We start from the raw sequence: 19,885 nt of genomic DNA, 5'->3' as shown, positions 1-19,885 counted from the left end.
TGTGCATCCCATTGGGTGTCCTCCTTGACCTCTTGCCCCTTTCCTTCCCCTCACATGAGTGTGTTTGGCACTGAGACACCTCACGTGCTCGCAGCCTTTTCCTCCTAGTTGGTGACCCTGAGGAGGTGACTGTTTAATTGAGGATCCTCTCTCCCTCTCTCTCTGTCTCTCCCTGGCTTGTCCACATGAGCGCTCTCTCTCGCTCTCTGTCTCTCTCTGTCTCTCCGTCTCTCTCTCTCTGTCTCTCTCTCTAAATAAATCAATTAAAATGTTAAAAGTGAAAAGCAAACAAACAGTAGAGAAGAAAGCACATTTTCAGTAGACCTGGTCAGTTCTGAAATCTGGTCTAGAGATACTGACACATTAAAGCCACAGTTTCCTCGAGGGGACATTGTTCCTTGCATGTCTAAATTCCCATTTCAAACCGTCTATAAATGTCACAAATCCACAACAAACATGTCCTGAACCACGGGAACCTGTACCTACCTTGCTATGTGATTTGCTAGGAATACCAGTGACACTTTGGCAAATGATGGGTTTAGGATTTGTTCTCCTATTGGGAAGGGAGCTACAAAATGAAGAAAGCATTTACAAAGCCCGCAACCAGGCCAAGGATATTTCTTGGGACAATTTCTCGGCCACCCCTTGGTAGACAGACGTGTTTCAAAGGACCTTCGTGATAGTTGTATACACAGATCCTATGGAGACAGTTCAGGAGTTTTAGAATCAAATCCATGGACAGTCATCATTCCAGAATAATTTGCTGGTGTCCCATGCGTTCTGGCTGACGGAGAGGAGGTGCTCCTACATGATACCAGAGCTCAATTGGTAAAACGATTTCCATAGCCTAACAAATTCATGGCCGTCATTCCTTGACACTTTGTGTTATCTAAAAGCAAAGTGGATACTCAAAAAAGGATTTCCTCTAGGTTGGAAATGCTCAAGTCCGTCTGTCCAGAGAGGGAGCGATGGAAATGAGGGAGGTGGAGAAAGTGGTGAAACGTGTGTGTGTGTGTGTGTGTGTGTGCCTCTTGAGGAGGGAGGGGCAGGAGGAAGGCTGGGCTGAGTGGTCTGTCTGCAGAAGAGTGGCCACACCCTAAGACCCTTCATCCAACTCCAGCTGGCGGCTGATTGGATGACGTGGTCCTAGTCAGGTGGGTGGGGCGAGCTTTACGAGGGCTGAGGAGAGGGCCACAGCCATCATTCTGAGACTGGCCTCCTGAGAGAAGCATCGCTCTGCAACGTGAGGCTCCACGTTTCAGGAGACATGGAGACGCCCTCTTCCCACTGCCCAGAGGAGTCTCAGATCCATGTCTTTCCAAACCTCAAACCTTGCGGGTCAAATACGGGTGGTGCTGAAGGCCACGGAGGACCCACTCTGCCTGAGAAGCCGTCACCGTCATCGCACACACCCTGCGACCTGCCGAACGGTTGGGCTCCCGCGTCAATAGGTCTGCCCCCCGCAAAGAAACCCGTGAGTTGGAGGAGACCTTCTGTGGTTGGGGCCGGCCTGCAGAACCTGGGGAACACGTGCTATGCGAATGCGGCCCTGCAGTGTCTGACGTACACACCACCCCTCGCCGGCTACATGCTGTCCCAGGAGCACTCCCGAAGCTGTGGGAGGCAGCCATTCTGCGTGCTGTGTGCTCTGCAGGCTCACGTGACCCGGGCCCTCTGCCGTCCGGGAGATGTGATCCGGCCTCCGCCCAAACTGCTCGCTGCCTTCCACACACACAGGCAGGAGGATGCCCATGAGTTTCTGATGTTCACTCTGGATGCTATGCAGCAAGCGTGTTTGCGTGAGGACAAGCCTTCAGAGCCTCAGGCTCAGGACGCCACCCTCATCCGGCAAATCTTTGGCGGGTACTGGAGGTCTCAAATCCAGTGTCTCCACTGCCAGGCTGTCTCCAGCACTTTGGACCCTTACCTGGACATTAGCCTGGATATCAGGGCGGCTCAGAGTGTGAGCCAAGCTTTGCAACACTTGGTGAAGCCCGAACAGTTGGACGGTGAAAATGCCTATCGTTGTAGTACCTGTCTCGACAAGGTACCTGCTTCCAAGACGTTGACTTTGCACACTTGCTCCAAGGTCCTGATGCTGGTATTGAAACGATTCTGCCATTTCACGGGCAGCAAACTGGCTAAGGAAGTGCAATATCCTGAGCGCCTTGACATGCGACGATACGTGTCTGGGCAGAACGGGGGGTCGCTGACTTATGTGCTCTATGCCGTGCTGGTGCACGCGGGCTGGAATTGTCACAGCGGACATTACTTCTGTTACATCAAAGCTGGGAACGGCCAGTGGTACAAAATGGATGATGCGAAGGTGACGGCCAGTGATGCGACGTCTGCCCTGAGCCAACATGCCTATGTCCTCTTTTACATCCAGAAGAGTGAATTGGAAAGAGACCGTGGGAGTGAGCCAGGTGCTGGGGAATCCACATCCCTCCAGGCTGACCACGCAGGCACGGCTGCGGCCCAAGGGGGGCCCGAAACCGACCCCGACATCGAGGTGCCACAATTGGAGGATCACGTGGAAGAGACACCACCGCCAGCAATCACGTTAGACCAGTGGAGATTCCTCCAAGAAAGCCACCGTCCCAAGTCTGAATTCAACCTCAGGAAATTAGAATTTGCCCTTCCCCCCGACGCAGTCCTAATTCACCAGTCCAAATACAGAGACGAGATGGGAAAGGATCACCGTGAACCAAACATCTACCGGCTCAACAGTTCAGCCAGGGACATCCCACCTCAGAGGGCAACGGCCAGTAACCAAGTCCCTTGTCTCCCCGGCAGAGCCAGAGCTACCAAGAGGAAGAACAAGAAGGGACAGAGGTCTCAGGAAGCAGTGCAGGGATCCCACTACAGGCTTTGAGATACATGCCTGCCCACGTGCACACTCACCCGCCCTCACTCACTACTCACTCACTCACAGTCCCTTGTAGGCCATATTTTGTGTGTTGTAGGTGGGTGTGATCCAGACATGTGGAGGGACCATGAATCTGGCTGGATTCATGGGCTATGGCGTTCCAGTGGACCTGGAGAATCCTGAGCTTTAAGGCTGGCTGTCTGTAATGAGGTTATTGGAGAGGTGTGGATTATGCTGGGGACTCGCAAGGTTTCTCCCCTCCATCAGCACCGAGGATCATCGGGCACTCTCAGAGCCTGAAAGGGTCAGAGGGAGTGGCCAATGAGGCATGAAGGTGGAAACAAGGCAGAGCCCCGGGAGTCCCTGTGAAAATGCCTGGGACTCACGGTCCCATCATCCCATTCCCTACTCTCTGTGTATCGGTAAAGTCCATGTGCCCAAACATGTGCGTGTGGGGACTCTCGGTGATATCCAAACATGCGCCGGCAGGGGAAGGAGTTTGAAACAATCTCAGTGCTTCCACACGGAGAAGTGGCAAATGACCAGGAAACGGGAAGAACTCTAGCTCTACGTGGGAGCAGACAGCCTTTTCAGGAATGTTTTGTGTCAGAAGGAGAGGAGCAGAAGGAAACACGAATTCATAACTGTGCAAAGTGTTTCCTTGTATACATAATCTATTTTGTAAAGTCTCCACATGTTCATGTGAACATTGGCTAATTGCCTGGAAATGGCAAAGAGCAAATAAATGCTTATTTCTCAGGAGACGGGTGGGTGGAGCCATCCTGGCCCATGTTCATTAGATTCGGTTCCCTTAACAATCCCCCTCCCATGAGGCTGCAGAGCAAATGGGGGAAAGGAACCTTCTCCCACCTCTTATTGCTCAGCCACCAAGCAGCTCTACCTTGTTCCGCAGAGTTGACCACCATCCCCCCATCGGACAATCTCCTCCACAAGGGAGGAGGCTCAGGGATTTCTGGTCAGTTGCATTGCAATCTTGGTCCTCGGTTGTACACCTCAGAAAAACAGTCTCAAGTGGACACTGAGGCAACAATGTGGTATTTCAGGTCAGGGTATGGATGGATGCTCTAAGTCACAACTGTATTTCATTTCTCAGGAGCGAGAGACTCACTAAATACATTGTTGAATGGGAATTAGTGCATCATCCTTCAATTCCCCCCAGGGGAGGGGGGCCATATAGGAGATCTCTGGTCGTTTGCCAATGGCACTGACAGGATAAAGCCTGTTGTTGCTGCTGCTGTTGTTGTTGTTGTTGTTGTTGTTTCCAGTCTGCATTAAACATACATACCACACTTAGTGGGAACTAACGTCAGCATGTGAATTTTGTACAGGAAATCTTATTGAATTCTGGATGTTCAAATATCAGAGCCGATAGAGGAAAAATACTTTTTCTTCATCTACTTTTAAAATTTATTGGTCTGTTGTTTTCATGTTTTAAACATGAAATAAAACGTTTAAATAAACAGAGAGAGACACACACACAAAAACAGAGACAGAGTGTGAGCATGGGAGGGGCAGAGAGAGAGAAACACAGAATCCAAAGCAGCTCCAGGCTCTGAGCTGTCAGCACAGAGCCCAACGTGGAGCTCAACCCCACGAACCATGAGATCCTGACCTGAGCTGAGGTTGGACACTCAACCGACTGAGGCACCCATTCCCCCCTCCATTTTCCAAATTGAAATCAAATTTAGTTAACATTGAGTGCAGTCTTGGTTTCAGGGGTGGAATTTAGGGCTTCGTCACTTACATGAAACACCCACTGCCAACCCCCACAGGGGCCCTCCATAACGCCCGTTGCCAAGGGAGCCCACCCACTCCTCCCCTCTAGCAACCCTCACTTTCTTCTCTACACTTAAGGGTTCTCCTGGGGCACGTGGGTGTCTCAGCCGGTGTGGACTCTGATTCCGTCAGCTCATGATCTAAGGGTTTGAGACTTCAAGCCCCGTGTCCGGCGCTGTGATGACAGCTCAGAGCCTGGAGCCTGCTCTGGATTCTGGGTGCACGCCTCTCTCTGACACTCCCCTCGTCATGCTCTGTATCTCTGTCTCTGTCTCTGTCTCTGTGTCTCTCTCTCTCTCTCTCTAAGATAAAGAGAAAACAAAATTTTTTGAAGAGTCTCCTATGGCTTGCACCCGCTGTGATTTTATCTTATTTTATTTATTCTTCGCTTGCCCTAGGTTCTTCTATTTTGTTTTCTATTCCACAGATGAGTGATGACATGGCACGTTCTCAGTCAAAGAGTTCAACAGGGCTAGCTGGATGTTAGATCTCAAAAGACAGGCACACGTGAAATCTATCTTTCCTGTGGATTTGATTCTAAAGTGGGCAGAATCGTGGGTAAAACGCAAACAGTGTATGTGCAACTGAGCCACGAAGGGAAAAGCCACAGAAAATAACCATGCTAGGTCATCCTGTAGAAATTTTGGGATCCAACTTTCTCTTCCTGGATTCAAACCTGAATATCACACGCACACACACACACACACACGGACAATATTTGATCTGGATCTCAAGACGGCCTCCATAAGCATCCAGTCAGCTCCCCAGATGACTAGGACCAGCTCTTCCTGGGTGGCCGTGTGTCACGTGTTCCACCCACACATGATGAAGTCCACACCTCTGGCTCTGTAATCCGTGGGGGAGGTCACAAGAGGGAGTCTTGCACACTGCTCTCTGTCCAGCAGGGGGCGCCGCTGGCCAGCACGGGCATTGCCTAGACTTCCAGGAGGACCTGGCATTGGGCACTTGCTCAGGCTGGCAGGTCGGAGTCTCCATGCCTTGCACTGCAGCCTGAGCATTTCGTGGGGCATAAAGGCGACCACGAACATTTACAGAAGGTCTGGTGGGTCTAGGATTCCCTCCTTGTGACTTCACTTTGGCCGTGCTGGACCCTGGACTCTGAGCTAAAATAGACAACCTTGAGCTGCTCGGGCCACTGGTGACGATATATTTTCCAGGCATTCCAGGGACTTTTCTTTCAAAATATAAATCCAGTGAAGTCAAGACATTCAATTTTAAAAACTGTTGACAATTAGCAAAGAAGATTGCATATGGAAAACCAGGAGGTGGCCTCACGCGCGGTGATGTGGGAGCAATCATGGCAATGGGAACAGCGTTATTTGGTCTCGCCAAATCCAGCCAGCCTAATCTGGATTTCTCACGGAAAGCTTAATTCAGAGAAGTCACCCTGCAATTCCTAAGGGTACTGGTGACGATACAGAAAAGGCAGTGTGGGGGGAGGGGCCAAGGTGGCAGAAGAGCATGGAAGTGTTCTTTGCGTCTTGCATCCATAACATGCAGCCACATCAACACAAAACCATCCTGCACGCCTCGAAAACTGATCTGAGGATTCACGCAACGGGTTGCCCAACCTGAACCACAGAACTCAGTGGGGACGAGGCGCAGAGAGGTGACCTGGGGAAGAGAGAAGCCACAGAGGGCAGGGAGCTGTTTTTGCCTGCAGAGAGAGGACGGAGACAGGGGCAGAATATGGGGAAAGCAATCCCCTCGCCCTCCCCTCCCCCCGCCAAAAGCAGCTGGGGAGAAAGTGGAAATGTGGCAAGAGCCACAGGCACTGAACCAAAAAGGGAGGAAGGAGAAAGGAGCGGGTTTCAATTCCATGAAGACTGTACAAACAGGGGGAGGGCAGAGTGCGAAACTCCGCATCTGATACCTGGCGGTGCTCTGGTCCGAAGGGCGAATCCCGAGAGCAGAGTGAAGACTGGAGGGGTGGAGGAGGGGTGTCTCGAACCACACGGAGAAAGGCGGTTCCCCTGCTGCGAGGACACGAGGTAGTCTGTGTGGCCACCCCAGCCGACCCCAGAGGTCCCAGCAGACCCCGGAGAACAGCCACATTCGCTGGTGCTGGAACAAGGTCGTTAAGGGGGAAGCCCGCTACCAGAAGTGTGTGGTGATTTTCCATAATCCTCGAAACGCTGCTGCTACACCAGCGCGTGAACGTTTTCGGGCGCAGGCTGGCACCCAGCCTCAGTCTCTGGGCATCGGCGGCGGCACGGTGTTGCCGATGTTCCCGGGTGCGGCCGGCACCCGGCCACTGCTCGCTGAGACCCTGACGCAGAGGACCTGAGCAGGTCTCAGCCGCGGGCCCTCAGAAGTGAGGGGTCGGGAAACACAGCCGCCTGGGAGGTAAATCCCACGAGGAAGGTGCCGCCTGGCAACCTGACGGCTGGGCCACGGACAGTGTAAAAGCGGCGAGTGGACAGAAGCCGGAGAGAAAGGACGGGGGTAGGATGGCTGGTCGCAGACAGCCGAGTTCAGATACTACAGACTGGGCACCTGAGTGACGCCAAGGGCTCCGCTCCCGCGCATGCGCATCTGCACCTCCAAGCGCCCCGGCAATCCGCACTTGTAGGCTAGCTGCGCCATCTAGTGGAGAACAGAGCCGTGACACTTAGCACCGCCCAACTGGGCCAACCTGGCTCTTCAGGAACCCAAGTCTCTCCGCCTTCTGAGTGTATGGACTACAAAGTGCTTCATCCTTTGACTTCTAGGGGACAACAATGTAACTTCACTCGTATTTCAGTCTGTTCGCGGGTCCATCTCTTTTCTTGTCTTTTTCATTTCTTTTCTTTTTCATGAAGACAGAAAGAGAAAAAATATGTGGTTATTTTCCAGGGTTTAAAATAATTTCCTTGAGGTTTTTTCGACTATATTCGTTTAATTTTTTGTCAATGTGTCAAATTCCATTTGAATTCCATCATTTCAGTTTATCCTATTTCACTGTGTTCTTTTTTCCAAATTTTCATACGGTTTCCTTTTTTTATGTTCTTTCCCTTCTTCCTCTAATCTAGCAAGCCCATTTCAACAACCAGACCACAACTCACCCAGGATCTAGCATCATTTGTGTGATTCGTGTGTGTGTGTTGTTTCTTATTTTTTAGTTTTGAATTCTTTTATCTTATTCATTCCTTTCCTTCGGTCAAAAGGACGAAGCAACGGAATTCACCCCAACAGAACGAGCAGGAAGAAAGGACAGCCAGGCCCTTAACCAACACAGATAGAAACAAGCAAGATGTTTGAACCAGAATTTAGAATCACGATCATAAGAATACCAGCTGGGGTCGAAAGTAGATGAGAATGCCTTTCTGTGGGGATAAACGAAGGCAAAGCTAGCCAGGATGAAATAAACAATGCTACAAGCGAGCTGCGATCTGGAACAGATGCCACAGCGGCAAGGATGATAAGGCTGAGCAGGAAACCAGCGATAGAGGGGACAAAGCAATGGAGAATAACGAAGCAGAAGGAAAGAGGGAGACTAAAGCAAAAGAGCAGGGTTTAAGAATTCGGGAACTCAGCGACTCATTGAAAAGGAATAACATCACAATCATAGGGGTCCCAGAAGACGAGGAGAGAGAAAAGGGGGTAGAAGGGTTATGTGAGCACATCACAGCAGAAAACTTTCCTAACCTGGGAAAGACACACAAAATCCAGGAAGCACAGAAGACTCCCATTAGATTCGACAACGTCCAACCATCAACAAGGCAGAGCCTAGTGGAGTTCACAAAATACTCAGGCAAGGAAAGAATCATGAAAGCAGCAAGGGAAACAAAAGTCCTTCCCCTACAAGGGACGACTGACCACATTTGCAGCAGACCTATCCACAGAAACCTGGCAGCCCAGAAATGAGTGGCAGGCTATATTCATTGCACTGAGTCCTCAAAGTATGCGGCCAAAACTTATTTGTCCAGCAAAGCTGTCATTCCAAATAGAAGTAGAGATGGAAAGTGTCCCAAGCAAAAATGAAAGGAGTTCCTGACCACTCCACCAGCCCTGCAAGACATTTGAAGGCGGACTCTCCCAGGGGACAAAAGACATAAAAGAAAAAAACAGACCACAGGCAGAAAACACTGGCAAGGATCAGCGAACACCACCAGCAACTCCAACTCTACAAGCAACACAATGGCAATAACTTCATACCTTTCAGTACTCACTCCAAACGTCAATGGACTCAATGCTCCAATCAAAACACATAGGGTAACAGAATGGGTGAGAAAAGAAGATCGTCCATATGCTGCTTACAAGGGACCCACTTGGGACCTAAAGACGCCTTCAGATTGAAAGCAAGGGGATGGAAAACCATCTCTCATGCTCATGGTTGGCAAAAGAAAGCAGGAGTAGCCATACTGATATCGGACAATCTAGACTTTAAAATAAAGACTCTAACGAGACACGTAGAAGGGCGTTATATCATAATTATTGGGTCTGTCCACCAAGAAGACCTCACGATTGTAAACATTTGTGCACCAAATGTGGTGCGCCCAAATAGATACATCAATGCATCACAAACATAAAGAAACTCACTGAGAATGATACCATACTAGGAGGGAACGTCAACACCCCACTTACAGCAACGGACAGCTCACCTAAACCCACAATCAACAAGGAAGCAATGGTTTTGAATGACACACTGGACCAGATGGACTTGACAGATATAGTCAGAACATTTCATCCTAAAGCAGGCAAATATACATTCTTCTCCAGTGCACACGGAACATTCTCCACAATAGACCACATACTGGGACACAAATCAGCCCTCAACAAGGACAAAAAGATCGACACCATATCGTGCATATTCTCAGAACACAATGCTATGAAACTCGAAATCACGACAAGAAACAATGTGGAAATGTAACAAATACTTGGAGACTAAAGAACACCCTACTTAAGAGTGAATGGGCTAACCAAGAAGTTAAAGAGGAAATTAAACAGTCCATGGAAGCAAAGGAGAACGGTAACACCACAGGCCAAAACCTCTGGGACGCAGCAAAGGGGGTCATTCGAGGGAAGTATATAGCAATCCAGGCCTTCTGAAAGAAAGAAGAAACGGCTCAGAGACACAACCTAACCGTTCACCTTAAAGTGTTGGAAAAAGAACAGCAAAGAAAACCCCAAACCAGCAGAGACAGGATATAATGCAGATTAGAGCAGAAATCAATGCTATGGAAACCAAAAAAAAAAAACAAAAACAAAACAAAACAAAACACAAAAACAAACACAAGTACAAAAAGAAAAAAAAAAACAAAACCAACGACACTAGAATGGATCAGTGAAACCAGAGCTGATTCGTTGAAAGAATTCACAAAATTGATAAATCCCTAGCCAGTTTGCTCAAAAAGAAAAAGGAAAGGACCCAAAGAAAGGCAATCAAGAATGAAAGAGGAGAGATCACAACCAACACAGCAGAAATACAAACAATACTACGAGCATATTGTGAGCAATTATACACCAATAAAATGGGCAATCTGGGAGAAATGGACAAATCCCAAGAAACATATAAACTACCAAAACTGAAACAGGAAGAAAGAAAATTTGAACAGACCAAAAGAAGTAAAGAAAATGAATTAGTAATCAAAAATCTCCCCCTCCCCCCACCCCCCACGAAAAGAAAAATACAGAGTCCAGGGCCAGACGGCTTTCCAGGGGAATTCTCCCAAACATTTAGAGAAGAGTTCACATCCATTCTCTTGAAGCTGCTCCAAAAGAGATAAACGGAAGGAACACTTCCAAGCTCTTTCTACGAAGCCAGTATTTCCTTGATTCCAAACCCAGACAGAGACCCCATGACAAAGGAGAACGATGGACCCATTTCCCTGAGGAACATGGATGCAAAACTGCTCAACAAGTTGTCAGCCGATCGGATCCAACAGGAATATATCCAAAAAATGATTCGCCACGACCAGGTGGGATCTATACCTGGGATGCAGATCTGGTTCGATATGCACAAAACAATCAATGTGATTCATCACACGCATCTAAGAAAAGAAAGGACAAGAACCACACGATCCTCTCGATCAATGCGGAGAAAGCATGGGACAAAATACAACATCCTATCTTGATACAAACCCTCAAGAAAGTAGGGCTAGAAGGACCATATAAGTCATATACGAAAGACCCAACGCGAATATCATCCCCCATGGGGAAAACCTGAGAGCTTTCCCCCTAAGGACAGGGACAAGACAGGGAGGTCCACTCTTGCCACTGTTATTCACCATCGCATTGGAAGCCTTAGCCTCAGCCATCAGACAACACAAAGAACTCAAAGGCCTCCAAATTGGCCGGGAGAGGTCAAACGTTCCCTCCTGGTGGACGACATGATACTCCATATGGAAAACCCAAAAGATTCCACCACAAACTGCTAGAACTGATCCATGAATTCAGCAAAGGTGCAGGATGTGAAATCAATGCACAGAAACGGGCTGCATTCCGATACACCAATGATGAAGCAACAGGAAGAAAAATCAAGCATCGGTCCCATTGACAATTGCACCCAAAATCATAAAATACCTAGGAATAAATCTAACCAAAGAGATGAAAAACCTATACACTGAAAACTACATGAAATTTTAGAAGACAGAAAACATAATGGAAAAAGATTCCACGCTCCTGGTTGGGAGGAACAAATATGGGTAAAATGTCAGTACCACCCAAAGCAATCTACATACTCCAAGCAACACCTATCCAAAGAACACCAGCACTCCTCGCAGAGCTGGAACACACAATCCTAGAATTTGCATGGGCCCAGAAAAGACCCTGAAGAGCCAAAGCACTGTTGAAAAAGAAAGGAAAGCTCGATGCATCACAATCGCAGTCGTCAAGCTGTAATTACACAGCTGTCATCATCAAGACAGTATGGTACTGGCACAAAAACGGACACTCAGCTCAAGAGAACAGAAATGGACCCACAAATGGATGGCCAACTACTCCTTGACAAAGCAGGAAAGAATATCCAATGGAATAAAGACAGTCTCTTCAACAAGCGGTGCTGGGAAAACTGGACAGCGACATGCAGAAAAAGGAACCCGCACCACTTTCTGACACCGTACACATAAAGAAACTCAAAAGGGAGGAACGTCCTAAGTGTAAGACGGGAAGCCATCAAAACCCTCGAGGAGAAAGCAGGGAAAAGCCTCTGTGATCTGGGCCACAGCAACTTCTTACTCAACGCGTCTCCGGAGGCAAGGGAAACAAAAGGAAACACGACCTATTGAGAACTCATCCAAAGAAAACTCTCCTGCGCCGTGAAGGAAACAGATCAGCTACACTAACACATCAGCTCAATCATCAATGGTAGAAGATATTTGCGAACGACACATCAGAGAAAGGCTCAGTAGACAAATCGATAAAGAACTGATCACACTCAACAGCCAAAACCCAACGAATCCAGCGAAGAATGGGCAAAAGTCATGAATAGACACTGCTCCAGGAAGACATCCAGATGGTCAACTGACACATGAAAAAATGCTCAACCTCACTCATCATCAGGGAAATCCATAGCAAGATCACAATGAGCTACCACTTCACACGTGTCATAATGGCTAACATTAACAAGTCAGGCAACAACCGATGTTGGCCAGGGTGCGGAGCAACAGGATCTCTTTTGCACTGCTGGTGGGAATGCAAACTGGCGCCGCCACTCTGGAAAACAGCATGGAGGTTCCTCAAAAAACTGAAAGCACAGCGACCCTACGAGCCAGCAATTGCACGACTAGGTATTTATCCAAGGGATATGGGTGCGCTGTTTCCAAGGGGCACCTGCACCCAAACACCCCCAAAAGCTTCTAGCAGCACTATCAACAATAGCCAAAGGATGGAAAGAGCCCGAATGTCCATAGATGCATGGAATGGAAAAAGAAGAGGTGGCACATATAGATACAATGGAACATTACGAGGCGATCGAAAGGAAAAACAGGGTGCCATTCGCAACGATGCGGCTACAAGGAGAGGGTATTCTCCTCAGCGAAATGAGTCAGAGAAAGACAACTATCACATGACTTCACTCATATGAAGGCTCTAAGGTGCAAAACAGATGAGCATCAGGGAAGGGAAGGAAAAACAATATAAAAACAGGGAGGGGTACAAAACCAAGCAGGGAGGGGGCCAACGGATATTTGAAGAAGAGGGAAAGGTGTGCTTGTGCCCTGGCCTCGCCCGCCCCCTCCCCCGCCCCCACTCTCTGGGGGCTTCTCCCTGGGGAGTGGTCCTGAGAGTGTCCGGCGCCAGGCTGGCCCCGTGGAGCCACGGCCTGGAAGCGAGGCCAAGCCAACGGAGGTTTGAGAGCATTGGGAAAGGGTGTGGGCATGGGTGTGGCAGGGGTAAGGATGCTGCGTGTAAGGGTGGGGCCGGGGTATGGTGCCATGGAGTGAGGAGGCCAGGCAGAGGCTGAAGGAAGCGGTGGACGGGGCTGGAGGGCCCCAGGTTGGGGGAGGGCCCTGCCTTGAGGGCAGTGGACAGAGGCCACAGGAGCAGCCTCCCGGAGAAGATAGGAAAGGCCAAAGAAAAGCGCACACGACGCCCAATACACGCCAGTGTTCAAGGAGGGAAACCATCCAGGGTGCCCACGGCACTGCCGACGCAGGCCCTCCACCTCGGCCAGTGGGGCCGCTAGCTTTTGCACTGCTGTGGGAGAAAGGCGCTCGCTTGCATGACACTCAGGAATGCCCCGCCGATGGGGTTGCACCTTGTCCCTTGGGTCTGGCCCTTCGGGATCCCAAAGACATCTCCCTGACACAGTGTCCGTGGCTGAGGCCAGCCAGGCCAGGCCAGGAGAAATGGTGGCAATCACACCAACATCCCCCAATGGGAGCAAAAGCGAAACAGAACGTCCGAGGTGATGGGCAACAACAAAGAGCCCCAAACGAGGGGCGTCGGACACAGGGAGCCCCCCCCCCCCCCCGCGTCAACACAGGGACTTGTCAGGAACAGCGACTTGGGTCACGAGACCAAGTGCCAAGGCAGCTAGTTCCCAGGGGACACGGGACATAGGATCCCATTCCTCCGAAGGTCCCAGCAAGCGCAGTCACCGCCCTAGAGACAGAAAGGGGAACGGGGAGGGCAGGGCAGGGTGTGGAGTGAAGGGACACTGCAAATAGCTCACGGACACACCGCTCCCGTTGGGAAAGGGAGAAGCTTGGACACGGAGGACGCCGAAGGGGCCCCCAACCACAGGAACGTACGTGAGGCCAGGGGCCCCGCAAGCTTCCCTGGAGGCCCACGAGAAACACCAGTTTACGAATGAAACAGGCATGCACACACGAGTCTCTTTTTCCAAGGGTGAAGATGTGTTCTGAAACGTCTATCTCCACATGCATGCATACCAGTTACAACGGCAAGAAATCGCTAAACCTCCAGGATTCGTTCCTAGTGTGGAGACGTGAGGAGCACCAAGGTGATGGGCTGCCTGGGATTAAAGTGCCCGAGAGGTCACGTGACCTTGGGCGGGTCTAAGAGCCCGGGAAGGAAGGAAGTGTCCCTCACTGACCGTCCCTCGGGCACGCCGGACGGACGCTGAGTCTCCGCCACGGCAGTCCGCCTGCCACCCGCCGCTCTGGACGTCTCCTGACACACAGGAGGAGCACGTTGGCGATTCAGGTGGGTTGGGACGATCTGGGGTCACACGAGCTTGCACAGAAGTGGGACAGGGAGGAAATGGAGGTTGTGATGCGCCTCGACTCACCAGGTGAAGGACGCTTTAGTGTTGAAGACGAGTGTGAGAACAGAGACTGAGGAAAGGCGTGGCTCTCGGTGTTCCTGAGCACATGAGGTTCTGCTTCCAAAGGAACTGAACCCCAGAGTCGGACTGGTGTGAGGGCGTGCGGGAGCAGTGACAGCATCGTGCTCCATGTCGCCGTGGGGCCTGAGAGCCTAAGGAATTTTCTTGTTCACCCGAATTTCACGGCAAATACTCATTTGCCACGGCTGACACGTGAGTTCAGCGTGGGGCCCCGTCAAGGCCACATGAAAGGAAAGGGTTCAGGCCCTGCGTGGGGAAGCTTCCAGTCGAGTCGAGCAGAAACGAAACGTTTTCATTGACTTTGTCTTTGAGGGTGGTTTCTCTGGGGGTCAAGTAGGAGAGGTACATTCTGGAGAGGCAAGCATCCTTCTCGGTGCACATGCAACCCTGGGTGCCACAGGGAGTATCGCCGTAGCGTGGATTGCGGTGTCCGTGGGGGCCAGGACTTTGTGTGTGGTCTTCCTTCCGGAGGGCCCTGGGAGAGACTTCCCGAAAGTCTCTCCGGTGAGTCACGCAAGACCACCTCCACGGCCTTGCCTGAGGGTGCCGTCCTGCGGGTGGGTCCACGGGAGAGCGTGTAGAACATGCAGGAGGGAGAGGTCCCACCTCCCAGGTGAGGACCGTGTCCGACCTGGTGGGCATGACGCCCCCTCGTGCCCGCTGGGGGAGGAAGGTTCATGAAGGAGTCGTTGTGTCTGTGGGAATGACTCTCCTTTTCCCATTGACTCAGCAAGTCCAGAAACCCATCTTCAAGCAAGGCTGACTTGACCCTTCAAGGAGATGGGGCAGATGGCGGGTGGGCACACCCAGCACGTACCTTCCAGACCCTTGAAAGCCCCAAACGGGAAGAGGCAACGGAGAGCAGCCATGGCGCCCAGGGTTCCCAGGCTAGAGGACGAGGATCCTCGGGTAAGTGGAGCCCTGGAGGCGTGGTGAACCAGTGGGCGGGTTGGAGGGGCTGGGTCGGGTGGGGGTGGGGGAGCCATGCCTCTGAAGCCGGGGATCGCACATGACGAGGGAATGAAGACTCTGTGTCCGGAAGTCGGTCGTCCTTTCCTAGCCCACGGTGGCCTGCCTTGGCATCTCAGCAGCCTGCCCGTTGGGATAAGCTCCCTCGGCCGTAGGGTCGCGTCCAGCCTGGTGTTTGTCCCCATCGTGGCGTGGGGCTCATTCTACGCGGCCTGAGACCTGCAATCCCAACTCCCGGTCCGTCCCTCACAGAGGCTTGGGTAGAATCCTAGGCACTTCCATCTCCTGGCACCTCCCGAGCCGTCCACGATGTGCCCTGTCCCACACCAGTCCTCCGCTCCCCGAGTGTGTCCTTGTCATGTCCTTTGCAGTTGGCCTGTGATTGGTGCTGATTCACTGAGCACCCCACCCCTCCTTGGTCCGCAGCTCAAGTGTAAGGACTGCGGAGCCTTTGGGCACAACGCATCCAGCACCAGGTGCCCCATGAAGCGCTGGGACGGGTGCCTGGCCCCCCAGGCCTTTGTCCCCAGGAAGCCGAAGGAGAATGTGGAACCAGCCCAGCAGCAGGACCAGCACAAGCCCGGGCCCTTCAACCAGGCTGCGAGGGACATGGAAGAGGGACAAAGGTGAGGATGCGGCCGGCTCCGGCCTGCCCGTGGGCTGGCAGCTCAGGTCGCTGAGTCTCTGTACCCGGACACTGGGTGCTGTGTCGTCTTCACACACACACACACACACAGGGGTGGGGGAGGCAGAGAAAGGAGCTCCCCGCCCCCCAGGGGACCTCACGAGCCTATTGTGCTGCTCTGGGGGAGTCCCTGAGGCTGTGTGTCCTGGGGTAGGGAGACAGGGGGAGGCGGCAAATGACAGGCAGTGGCGCACACGGCTCTCGACACGAGGACGTCTTGGGCCAACCTGGACGGCTCGCTGGAGTGGGAGCCAGGGGGGCAGATGAAGAAAGGAGATCTTGCCCAAGCCCCATCACTCGCTCCCCAGGTGAACACACGAAATGCCGCTCCTTCACCTTCCCGTTCTTGGTCGTGCAGGCGAGAAGCCCAGCAGAGGAAGGCGCTGCTGCAGAGATTCCCCAGGATAGCCCCTGGAAGGCAGCAGCGAGCCTGGAGGGACTCCACAGAATCCTGCGACTATGTGAGGGTGAGTGTCCCCCGTCCCTGCTCTCGTTCTCTCCTGGGGACGGGGATGTGACGGGCTTGCCGGCCCTCCTGGCTGAGGAAGGGGGTCCGCCCCGATTGTCAACATGGGGATTTCCGTGCGGGTCCTTTCCAGCCACGTTTGCCGGGTGTCCATGATCCGGCAGGATTCCTTGCATGTGTGCTAACCGGGTGCCGGCTGGGCGTGCCAACATAATTTCGGGACGCTGTGCCCACACCTAGGCCTCTTGGGAGGCACAGGCATCTTTCCCTGGTGACACATAGACCCGCCCCATTGGCCATCCAAACTCAGTAGCCCCCACCGCGAACCTCCACCTGCAGGACGCCTGTACTTTCCCTAGAAGCCTGAATGGACGTGCTTGTCCACTTCGGGAGGCAGGCACGATGCACAACCTTTCTGGTCCGTCGCTCCCATGGAATCAAAGCATCAAGGGGCTACTGCCCAGTGTTTCTTCCCGATCGACGCTGAGCTGGAGGCCCTTGTCCTCTGTCAGTACAATCCTTTCCCGTGTCTCGCGGTTGCTTGCGTTTCTGTCGGTTTCTTTGCTGTGCTTGTCGTGCATGTGTCCTTGGTGGGGAGGAAGGACTAATGGCCGTTGTCTGTGTGTTGTGTGTTCCCACAGCATCCGCACAGGCCGATGCCCGTGTACAGCACCAAGAGGGTGTCCGTGCTGGAGCCGCACGTCCCGGCTGAGCCTCCTAGCGGGACGCCTGACACGACACAGCTGTCCCCGTCGGCTGCTCCTCTCGGGAGACCTGCGGCGAGCACCTTCCCGCCTGCTGGCCGACAGGATGCCCAGCAAGTGGGGACCCCTGCCCGGCCTGCCCCGCCTGCCCCGGCACACCAACGCTCTGCCCGGGATCCAGGCCTCGGTGTCCAGCTGAGACAACACCGGCCCCGATGTGCCTCCCTCGAAGCTTCCAGGGCCGTCTCCAAGGCGTGTGGCATTGGCCACGCCCAGGCACCAGCCAAGCGTCCTGAGGGGAGCCCTGATCCTCCTCCAACCCGTTTGGCTGCGAGTCCCCAGCCCCACATCCAGACACCAGGCACGAGATGGGCCCCGCTCCCCGACGACACGTGCCAGAACCCCCGAAAGAAACCACGTTGCAGCCCCTTCCAGCCACCCCACAAGAGCACAGGGAGCACCCATGTGGGGCTGCGCCAGAGTCTGTGTCGTCCAGCAAGGACAAGTGCATGTGGTCCCACGGGGGCAGCCCAACTGACCAGGAAGACACCTGCCTCGGTGCAAAGCAGGGGCCTCCAGCCTCCACGCCCCCAACCTCACCTGGACACTCTCCAGGCGTGCCCCTGGCCTCTGTGTCCGCCCTGTCCGCAGGCACCCGGCCAGCCCCTGCGAATGGTCTTCAGCCGCCTGGACAAAGGCGGCTGGAGCTCCAGGTTCATAGCAGCTCCCTGTCTGCCACCTCCCGAGAGGCCAGTCCCCCCTGGCCAGGGTCCACCCATCACACACCAGTCTGAGGGAGGCTGTGTGCCTGTCTCCCTGAGCATCCTCCACGATGACCTGCAGCTTTCCTCGTCCTCGGAGGAGAGCGACCGGGAGTGAGACACCTCATGTCCTCGGACACTCGTCCTCTGGCCCTTGTGACCCCGAGCAGGTGACTGCGGAGCGGAGGCCAAGGCAGGGCCGTGACCTAGTTTTGCTAAAGCAGCAATTCCCCCAAAGACCTGCAAGGACAAAAACTTGCGTCCACACTGTGTTTGGTGTCCTGCTTGGGGCGGGGAGTGGGTTGAGCGCCCACGTGCAGACGCTCATGGCGCACTTTTCCTTTATGCATCTACACCTTCTGGTTCACCGGCTCCGTCTCAATCAACAAGGTCTCGTTTCTTCCGTTTCAATAGATTCTATGAGAAATTCCCCGCCAGGAGAGCAAGAGGTCGTCCACTCGAATGTCAACTTAAGGATCTGCGAAATGAATGTGTATCGGGTTTGCGAATGTCTGAATTTGGGGACACCGGAGGAATGATTCCAGTCTGGGCTGGGCAAGTGGAGGCAATCTTTTGTTTTAGAATAGTTCACTGATATCGTTTTTCTGCAGATCATATCGGGGACTATTTTACATGCTGTCTGCACTTTTGTTTTTCCCTGGTAGTGCAACGTTGTGTGTAGTGTTACCACAGCTAATAAAATTTGCTCAGAGACGACCGAATGTGCATGGTTTTCTTTTTTGTGTGTACACTGTAGTTTCCCGTCACATAGAGTAGAATCCTGCATTTGTTCCCAAGTGCACTGGGGACTTGGATCCTCACCTAGTGGAGAACAACTAAGGATTCAGAAGCAGCAAAGAAACACGGGTTAACCTCTCTTCTCCTTTCAAGATAAAGTCTCTCCAAGTGTCCTGGGAACAAGACAATGCTAGAGGTGAATTCGAAACCGATGAGGGTCGGGATGCCTGAGTGGCTCAGTCAGAGAAGTGTCTGACCTGGAGGCGGCTCACGTCATGATCTCAGGGTTGGGGAGACTGAACTTTGAGTTTCCCTCCCTCCTCGGGATCACCTCTCTCCTTTTCTCTCTAACCTTCCCCCACATTCTCTCTCCCTCCCTCCCTCCCTCCCTCCCTCCCTCCCTCCCTCCCTCCCTCTCTCTCTCTGTCTCTCTCTCTGTCTGTCTCTCTCTCTGTCTGTCGACATAAAAACCCATGAACTGAAAGAACATGTGCATGGGAAATCAATCAGCGTTAGGGGCTGCTGTCCGCATGTCTCTCAAAGGCATTTTCATTCACAAGTCACGTCAAGGAGGGTGGCATAGAAGAGATACAAAGGAAAGGATGAGAAAGACATTCCACAGATAGATACTAGAGAGGGGAAGGAGACACGAGAGTTAGGAGATAGACACGTAGAATGATGAGCGATTGATGAGAGAGGACAGAGAATTAGGTGGTCAAAGGTTCTTTGGAAGCAATTCTGCAGGCCTCTTTGCCCACGTGGCAGGTGGCCGGGGCTGAGGCTAGAGAAGCAAGGGGGTGTTCGTGGAGTCTGAAGACCGGCAGGCTCCAGACCCAGGGAGAATGGCCTTGTTGGGGCCAGGCCCTCAGACAGGAGCAGGTGTCTCGTCTTGGGACAGGGGTCAGCTTTATGCTCCAGGAAGGTGTGGAATGGACTGGCTCAAGTCACTACGTTAAATAGGGCAACTTGCTTTGCTCAGACCAGTCACGTGAGAGTTCCTACCATCTAACACCGTCCAGTGAAAACACAACCGGTTTTCTAGGACCAGATGACAACCAAAGGGAGAGATGATTCCTTGCAGAAACAGGTCCAAACTTGGCGCCTGCCAACGGATATTTGAAGAACAGGGAAAGGTGTGCTTGTGC

At 52.5% G+C, this 19,885-nt stretch overlaps 1 protein-coding gene across 1 annotated transcript; it reads left to right on the top strand.

The window, feature by feature from the left end:
- The first annotated feature begins 1,231 nt into the window (after positions 1 to 1,231).
- LOC128776475 (ubiquitin carboxyl-terminal hydrolase 17-like protein 6) lies at positions 1,232 to 3,491 on the top strand. Its single transcript, XM_053900783.1, has one exon. The coding sequence runs from the start codon at positions 1,268 to 1,270 to the stop codon at positions 2,873 to 2,875; it is 1,608 nt and encodes a 535-aa protein (XP_053756758.1). The 5' UTR covers positions 1,232 to 1,267; the 3' UTR covers positions 2,876 to 3,491.
- The last annotated feature ends 16,394 nt before the right edge of the window (positions 3,492 to 19,885 follow it).

Source organism: Panthera pardus, unplaced genomic scaffold (assembly GCF_024362965.1).
Source record: "Panthera pardus isolate Hobbes unplaced genomic scaffold, ASM2436296v1 HiC_scaffold_13, whole genome shotgun sequence".
In the NCBI taxonomy this organism is placed as follows: domain Eukaryota; kingdom Metazoa; phylum Chordata; class Mammalia; order Carnivora; family Felidae; genus Panthera; species Panthera pardus.
This window is presented reverse-complemented; position numbering and strand designations above follow the sequence as displayed.